This window comes from Capsicum annuum, chromosome 12 (assembly GCF_002878395.1).
Source record: "Capsicum annuum cultivar UCD-10X-F1 chromosome 12, UCD10Xv1.1, whole genome shotgun sequence".
Taxonomy (NCBI): domain Eukaryota; kingdom Viridiplantae; phylum Streptophyta; class Magnoliopsida; order Solanales; family Solanaceae; genus Capsicum; species Capsicum annuum.
In genome coordinates, this window is record NC_061122.1 from 19,456,776 (window position 1) to 19,465,873 (window position 9,098).

Below are 9,098 nucleotides of genomic sequence, written 5' to 3' on the forward strand. Positions count from 1 at the left end.
TTGTGTATACTAGCTTAATCGTGTTATATATTAAGGTTAATACTACGTTTTTGGATAGAAGATGGAGGAAGATGATGATGCCATAACTATAATTAACGTGTAAGAAAAAAACTTGATGAAGTTGGGAGATTTTATCTTATATATGCACACCCCCAACCATAAAAAACAAATAACTAAAAACCAAATTAAGAAGAATTAAAACAAGAAACTGCATATTCGAAGAAAAATATTCATGCAAATACTAAAAGATAAACTTGTACATTCATGCTATTATGACCTACTTAATTAGTCTAAAAAAAAAACCTTAACTTTATCCAATAATTTCCAGCAACTCATCATAGTCAATGCAACAATTCTCATCATTAATATCCTCAACTCCTAATAGTAGATGATTAGTTCCATTAAAGTCCTCAACTCCACCACCTTCCAAATAATTACTCCTGCCTTCTCCTCCGTAATCTTCATGCAATGTGCTTGTACTTGCTTCATAATTTGTCCTCATCAATTCATAATTAACCTCGTTTGCAACCGCGAATCGATTGTCATCACCGTTGGTAATTACTTGATGATTATCAGGAATGCTTTCTAATACATAATCAATAAATTCATCAACTTCTTCCTCCATCACATCATCATTAACAACCCCCTTATTCTTTTTCTCATTTTTTTTCTTCTCTTTGATTTTCCAAATAACGAATGCATAGTTCTTGTTGCTTTTCCTAAAGTACTCATCTGGCAAAAAATATTCTTTCATGAGCCACTTGTCATTATTTTCATCTTTTTCGTTATCACTTTTATACTTCAAACTTCTCTTATATCCAATTGTAGTATTCTTCTTTATTCCATCTTCAATGGGATTACCACTATTTTGGCCCTTCCAAGTCCCTTTTCCAACTGTTCTTGAGAATTTTTTGGTTGAATTCTTGAATCTCTTCAATCGCGAAAGAAAATAACGTGTTTTCTCCTCCGAACCTGCCATAATCTCCCATGGCTCCAAATCTTCAAACAGGTCTGCTACTTTAATAAAATCCCTAGGTGGCAACACTCCGTGGAGCACGAAATTCTTCAAATAGTTGATCAACTCTTCATCGGTGGGGTGGAATCGATAACCTAACGATAACATTCTTAGGAACGTGAGGGAAAATAATTTTGGTTGTGGCTTGTGAGGGAGTAGTAATTTGTAGGTGAGAGGGAGTAGTATGGTTTAGTTAGTTATATATAGTAGTAGAGAAGTGTAGGTTTTGGTTTTGCTGTATTGTTCTGGTTAGGTAAGGTGAGGGAGCAGTATGTTTCGTTAGTTATAAATAGTACGTAGTAGGCAAGTGCAGGTTTTGGTTTTTCTTGGGGAAAAAGGTTCTAGGTTAAGTTATTTTAGTCTAATACTCCCTCCGTTTAAAAAAGAATGACTTATTTTGACTTGACACAAAGTTTCAGAAAATAAAGAAGACTTTTGAATTTTGTGGCCTTAAATTAAAGTTGTGTTAAATGTACCAAAATGCCCTTAATCTTGTGGTCCAAAATATGTATGTGAAAAGTTGAAATTAAAGTATTGTCAAAAAAAATGGGTCATTCTTTTTGAAACGGACTAAAGAGGAAAGTAGATCATTCTTTTTGAAACAGAGGTAGTATCTTTTTTCTTTTATAAATTTCTCTTCTTTTTGAAAAATAAAAATAAAGCTTATCCTAAAATGACACTATTTTTATAATTTTCAAATACTCTTAAAATGACATAAAAATTACAATGTCTAATTTAGATCTAAAAGAAGGTAAAGTATTTTTAACACTAAAATGGTGTAAATCTAGGTTTTGTACAAAATTAGGTGTTCATTAGCATGCCCCTCTTTAATTGGGAACATGAAGAGTTTTCAAGCAAAGAAGTGAATATTATATTAACTATTGCACTGTATAAATATTATATTACAATGTATATGAATATATGTGGTGAATTCGAGCTTTTCGAAGAAGGACGATCACCTGATCACCTTCCGAAGCGCGATAACCAAAATTCAAATTGACTTTTTGCTGCTTAGGAAAGGGGGAAGGGTGTTGTGTAAGGACTGTAAAGTCATTTCGAGCGCGAATCTTTCGACTCAGCATAGGCTTTTGGTAATGGACTTGGGTATTAAGAAAGATAAGAAGAGAAAAGGTGAGGAAAGTAGACCTAGAATTAAGTGGGGTGGCTTAACATCGGCGACTGCACGAGATATAGAGGAGAAGGTGTTGGGAATGAGGGTGTGGGAGTTTAGAGGGGACATGGATGGTATATGGGATAGGGTGGCTAGATGCATCAAGGAGTCTGCTAGTGTGGTGTTGGGTATTTCCAAAGGCCGGGCTGGTCATCGTTGGGGGGATTGGTGGTGGAATAAAGAAGTTAAGAAAAAAATGGAGATGAAGAAGGGGGCGTATGCTAAGTTGGTTGAGAGCAAGGACGAAGATGAGAAATGGGATAATAGGGAGGAGTACAAGACAACTAGGAAAGAGGCTAAGTTAGCAGTTAAGGCAGCCAAGACGGCAGCGCTCGAGAACTTGTATGTGGGGTTGGAGGAGAAAAGAGGGGAAAAAAAGTTGTTTAGGCTTGTTAAGGCTAGGGAGAGGAAAGGTCGTGACCTCGATCAGGTGAAGCGCATTAAGGGGGAGGATGGTAGAGTGTTGGTGGAGGACGGTCACATTAAGAAGAGATGTCAGTCGTACTTTGATAGGTTATTGAATGATGAAGGGGATAGAGCTGTTGTATAAGGGGAGCTGGAGTACTCAAAGGAGTGTCGTGAGTTTGGTTATTGTAGACGCTTTAAGGTAGAAGAGCTCAGAGAGGTTATTCAAAGGATGTGTAGGGGTAGGGCGACGGGGCCTGATGAGATTCCTGGGAATTTTTGGAAGTTTTCTGGCGAGGCTGGCTTGAGATGGTTGACTGATTTGTTTAACGACATTTTCAAGTCAGCGAAAATTTCCAAGTCTTCGAGATGGAGTACTGTGATCCCTCTATATAAGAACAAGGGTGTTATTCAGAGTTGTAACAATTATAGGGTTATTAAGTTATTGAGCCACAGTATAAAGATTTGGGAGAGAGTGGTCGATTTGAGGTTGAGAAGGATAGTGTCTATCTCGGAGAACCAGTTTAGATTTATGCCCGAGCGTTCGACGACGAAGGAAATTCACCTGGTGTGGAGACTGGTGGAACAGTATAAGGAACGGAAGAAGGATTTGCACATAGTGTTTATTGACTTAGAGAAAGTGTATGAAAAAGTTCCTAGAGAGGTTCTTTGGAGATACTTGGAGGTGAGTGGGATCCCGGTAGCGTATATTAGAGCAATCAAGGACATGTATGATGGAGCTAAGACCGAGGTGAGGATGGTGGAAGGAGATTCTGAGCATTTTCCTGTCTTGATAGGGTTACAGTAGGGATCTACTCTTAGCCCATTTTGTTTACTTTGGTGATGGATGTGTTGACGCGACGTATTCAAGGTGAGGTGCCTTGGTGTATGCTTTTTGCAGATGATGTATTTTTGATCGATGAGATGAGGGGAGGCATGAATGCTAAATTAGAGGTGTGGAGACAAACCCTTGAGTCTAAAGGGTTCAGGTTGAGTAGGACCAAGATAGAATATTTGGAATATAAGTTTGATGACTTGAGGAAGGAAAATGAGGTGGTTGTTAGGTTGGATTCCCAGGTGGTTTGTAAGAGGGATAGTTTCAAGTATCTTGGGGCCATGATTCAGGGGAATGGTGAGATTGACAAGGATGTCTCCCACCGTATTGGGGTAGGATGAATAAAGTGGAAGCTCGCCTCGGGGGAGTTGTGTGATAAGAAGGTGCCGCCTAAGCTTAAAGGTAAATTCTACTGAGTGACAGTCCGTCTGGCCATGTTGTATAGAGCGGAGTCTTGACCAGTCAATAACTCTTACATTCAAAAATTAAGGGTGGCGGAAATACGGATGTTGCGTTAGATGTGTGGGCTTACTTGGGTGATATAGTTCGGAATAAGACTATTCAGAAAAAAATTGGAGTGGCTTCCATGGAGGACAAGATGCGGCAAATCTGATTGGGATGGTTCAGTCACGTGATGAGAAGAGACACGGATGCCCCGGTTCGTAGGTATGAGAGGCTAGCATTAGATGGTTTCAGGTGGGGCAGGGGTAGACCATAGAAATATTGGAGAGAGATAATCAGGCAGGACATGGAGTAGTTACAGCTCACTGAGGACATGACCCTAGATAGAAAGATCTGGAGGACGCGAATTAGGATAGAAAGCTAGTGCCAGTTTGGGTCATTGGGGTAGGGCATTACTTGGTAGGTGTATTATTCTTGTTAGGCCAACTTGCTGCAGGCTTTATTATGAATTTCTTTAATATTCCTTGTTTATTTTTCCTTGGGAGTGGCGTATTTATGTCTTGTCATCTTGTCCCATGCTTTATTACGGATTTGTTTATTATTCCTTGTCTTGAGCCGGAGGTCTATCGGAAATAGCCTTTCTACTTATCTGGAGGTAATGGTATGGACTGCGTACATCTTACATCTCATGAGCAAGAGTTGACACTATTACATTATAAAGGAAAGACTTACGACTTTCGAACAATAAACTGCGTTTCATGGGCAAGAGTTGATACTACTACATTGTAGAGGCAAGACTTATGACTTTCAAACAATAAGTATGTTTCATGGGAAAGAGTCAATACTAACACATTGTATTTTAATTTATGAGATGTTTTATAACTCTTACCTTAGAGGAAAGACTTAGCTCAGGGACTTTCAAACAACAAATTATACCCCAACGGCAAGAGTTGACTCTCCCACGTTTTGTTTTCATTTATGAGATGTTCTATAACTATTACCTTAGAGGCAAGACTTATCTCAATGACTTTAACAAAAACAAGTTATGTTTCATGGGCAAGAGTCGACACTACCACATTTTATTTTGATTTATGAGATGTTCTACAGCTATTGTCTTAGAGGCAAGACTTAGCTCGGGGACTTTCAAACAACAAATTATTCCCCACGGGCAAGAGTTGACTCTACCACGTTATGCTTTCATTTATGAGATGTTTTACAACTATTGTCTTAGAGGCAATACTTAGCTCAAGGACTTTTCAACTAACAAAATATGCCCCACGGGCAAGAGTTGTCTCTACCATGTTACATTTTCATTTATGAGATGCTCTACAACTATTGCCTTAGAGGCAAGAATTAACTCAAGGACTTTTAAACAACAAATTATGCCCCACAGGCAAGAGTTGACTCTACCACATTATGTTTTCATTTATGAGATGTTCTACAACTCTTGCCTTAGAGGCAAGACTTGACTCAAGGACTTTCAAACAAAAAATTATGCCCCATGGGTAAGAATTAACTCTACCACGTTATTTTTTCATTTATGAGATGGTCTATAACTATTGCCTTAGAGGCAAGCCTTGGCTCAAGGACTTTCAAACTACAAATTATGCCCCACGGGCAAGAGTTGATTTTATCACATTATGTTTTCATTTATGAGATGTTCTACAACTATTGCCTTAGAGGCAAGACTTAATTATCTCAAGGACTTTCAAACTACAAATTATGCCCCCCGGGCAAGAGTTGACTCTACCACATTATGTTTTCATTTATGAGATGTTCTACAACTATTGCCTTAGAGGCAAGACTTAGCTCAAGGACTTTCAAGCTACAAATTATGTCCTACGGGAAAGAGTTGCCACTACTATGTTACGTTTTCATTTATGAGATGTTCTTCAATCTTGCCTTAGAGGCAAAACTTAATTAGCTCAAGGACTTTCAAACTACAAATTATGCCCCTCGGGCAAGAGTTGACTCTACCACATTATGTTTTCATTTATGAGATATTCTACAACTATTGCCTTAGAGGCAAGACTTAGCTCAAGGACTTTCAAACTACAAATAATGCCCCACGAGCAAGAATTGACATTACCACGTTATGTCTTCATTTATGAGATGTTCTACAACTCTTGCCTTAGAGGCAAAACTTAGCTCAAAGACTTTCAAACTATAAATTATGCCCCACAGGCAAGAGTTGATACTACCACGTTATGTCTTTATTTATGGGATGTCCTACAACTTTTGTCTTAGAGGAAAGACTTAACTCAAGGACTTTCAAATAATAAAGTATGCCCCATGGGCAAGAGTTGACATGCCCCATGGGCAAGAGTTGACACTACCACATTATGCCTTTATTTATGAGATATTCAACAACTCTAACCTTAGTCACGAATTATCTCAAGAATTTTCAAAGAACTTTGTAACAACAATTCATGCCCTTAAATTTGCTTTGATGTCAAAAAAGAAGATACCTTTGCGGATTATCTAATTTTTATTTATTAGCAAAATATAATAGAAGTTGAGAAAAAAAGAAAAAACGATCAAACAAAATAGAGAAATAAAAAAAAGATTGACAAAAAAGGAAAGAAAAAAATAAAGATAAAGAAAAAAGCGAAGAATTAAAAAAATTGAGAAAATTAAAAATGAGAGGAAAAATAAAAATAAGGTTTGAGAAAAATGTGGGAAAAAAGAGAACTTAAAAATAAAAAAGCGATCAAATAAAATAGAGAAATAAAAAAAGAGAGTGAGAAAAAAAGGAAAGAAAAAAAATAAAGATTAAGAAAAAAGAGAAGAATTTAAAAAATTGAGAAAATAAAAAATGAGAGAAAAAAAATTTAAAAAAAAGACTTTGAGAAAAATGAGGGAAAAAAAGAGAACTGAAAAAACCAAAAATAAAAGGAAAATAAAGGTTAAAGCCAAATGAATTAAAAAAAGGAAAAAAAAAATAAATAGATAATGCTTGAGAAAACATAGAAAAAAGATTAAAAAAAAAAATAAAGGTTGAGACAAATGAATAAAAACATGAAAATAAAATTAAAGAAAAAAATAAAAAGTGAAAATAATTAAAAAAAAATTGAATAATAAAATTAAATAAAAAAAATAGTAAAGTGAAAATCATAAAAAAAAATAGAATAATAAAATTAAAAGAAAAATAAAAAGTGAAAATAATAAAAAATAAAATTTGAAAGACAAAATAAGTATGGAAAGTTTAAAAAATATATTTGAGATGTAGAGGGGCAAAATGGTATTTGTACTGTACTTAAAAAGTAAAGAAGATTATTGTTTAAAGACATTTAATTTCTTATTGAGATCAAATATCGTAAGCCATCCATATTATGGATCTATGACATACAATTTCCTGATTTTGATGCATTTACTTAAGAAGCTCAAAAAATATAATAGTGCGTCAAATATTTCAAATATTATTTGGAAAAACTCAAAGAGGAGGATAACTCACTCTATCAAAAGATATATAGGTGATCTGCACCTAAACATCAATCACGAGTTTATAGATAAATAAAACTCATGATTTATATGGTAAAGGACTTACTTTTCATTTTATATGTCCTCATTTACTTGGACAAATAAGAATATACAAAGATTTTTATATTATAGAATTTTTATTTAAATCTGTGTATAATATAAACATATATATATATATATATATATATATATATATATATAATTAGATGAGTTGGTCGAAACCACCTCATCTAATTACCAAAACATCCATCTACTTTCACTTAATTATATATCATGCCCCAATATATAATAATTTCATTATTTCATCATAATGATTTAAATATTTAATATATTCTATTAATTAACTATAAGTACATATTGCAAGTAAATTTTTTTCATTTATTTAGTTGTTTATCATGTTCAAAATTAACTTGTTACCACAAATCACAATATTTAATAACTTAAAATATTTAAAAGACATATAAAAATTTTATTGACTCTCATTATTTTAGCAAGGAGACAAAAGATTATTTCATCATAATGGTTTAAATATTTAATATATTCTATTAATTAACTATAACTACATATTGAAAAGTAAAAAATTTTTATTTATTTAATTTTCTATCATGTTCAAGACTAATTTGGTACCACAAATCACAATAATTAATAACTTAAAATATTTAAAAGACATATAAAAATTTTATTGACTCTCATTATTTTAGCAATGCCACATAAATTGAGACAAAAGAAAAAGTACTACAAATCATAATAATAACTTAAAATATTTAAAAGATATATAAAAATTTTAGTTGACTCTCAAAATTGTATCGAAGCCACATAAATTGGGACACAAGGAGTAAATATATTATTCGATATAACAAGTTAAACTACTTTTTTAAAAATAGATAAAAGTCTAATTCAACTCTCAAAATTTTGTAGATGTAGCATAAATCATGAAAAATTAAAAAATTATCTTATTTAATTGCAACTAAATATTTAAAGAAAATCAATTTTATTATTTTAATTGACTTTATATAGAAAATTAATCTTTTTATTTATTTATTTTAGTAAATTTAAATTTTAAAATTATTTTTTTCTTATATAAAAATACTAATATTAAAACTTAACTTTAAATTTTTAAAGTACAAAATTAATAAATTTAATTTAATAAAATAAATTTCTAATGAATATTTTCTTAGAATTTGTGTTCGGTCAATATGTGTCAAGTTAAAAAGAAATAAAGAAAAATATATAGTAAAATTTTATTATTGTGAAAGATAAACATAATGCACTATCCAATAATATTTAATAATATCATATTTTGCATATGCAAAATATAGCATCCCGTATTTAATTAATATACTACTCGGTGAGTTATCGATGATTACTATTGGATATAATAAAATTATATTAATTTTTATAGTAATAACATAATCAATCGCTCTTAATTAATTATTATGAGTTATCTAGGAATTAATAAAATAAATAATATTTAATAAAAAATAAAATAGACATAAAATGCAAAATTAACTCTTGATATTTTAAATTAAATTATCGTCTTTCAAATGATAATTTTACTGTATCACCCCTTATTATAAGTCATTTATGTATTAGAAAATTAAGAAAATAAAATGATATGTCAACATAACATATTTGATTGACTATCAAAATTATATTAGTGCAACATAAATTGGGACGGGACAGAATATTATTTGAAAATGAAATAAAAGGTACTGTAAATAACAATAATTAACCAAAAAAAATTAAAAATTTGACTAATTTCTACTTCAACTGCTTCAATCGTGATTTTA

General features: G+C 32.5%; 1 protein-coding gene across 1 annotated transcript; it reads right to left on the reverse strand.

Annotated features, from left to right (window-relative positions):
* Positions 1-310: 310 nt before the first annotated feature.
* LOC107849426 (NAC domain-containing protein 78-like) lies at positions 311-1,123 on the reverse strand. Its single transcript, XM_016694006.2, has one exon. The coding sequence runs from the start codon at positions 1,121-1,123 to the stop codon at positions 311-313; it is 813 nt and encodes a 270-aa protein (XP_016549492.2).
* Positions 1,124-9,098: the final 7,975 nt, after the last annotated feature.

Excerpts from the sequence above, each read along its gene's own strand:
- LOC107849426 (XM_016694006.2), bottom strand. The coding sequence starts at position 1,123 with ATGTTATCGTTAGGTTATCGATTCCACCCCACCGATGAAGAGTTGATC.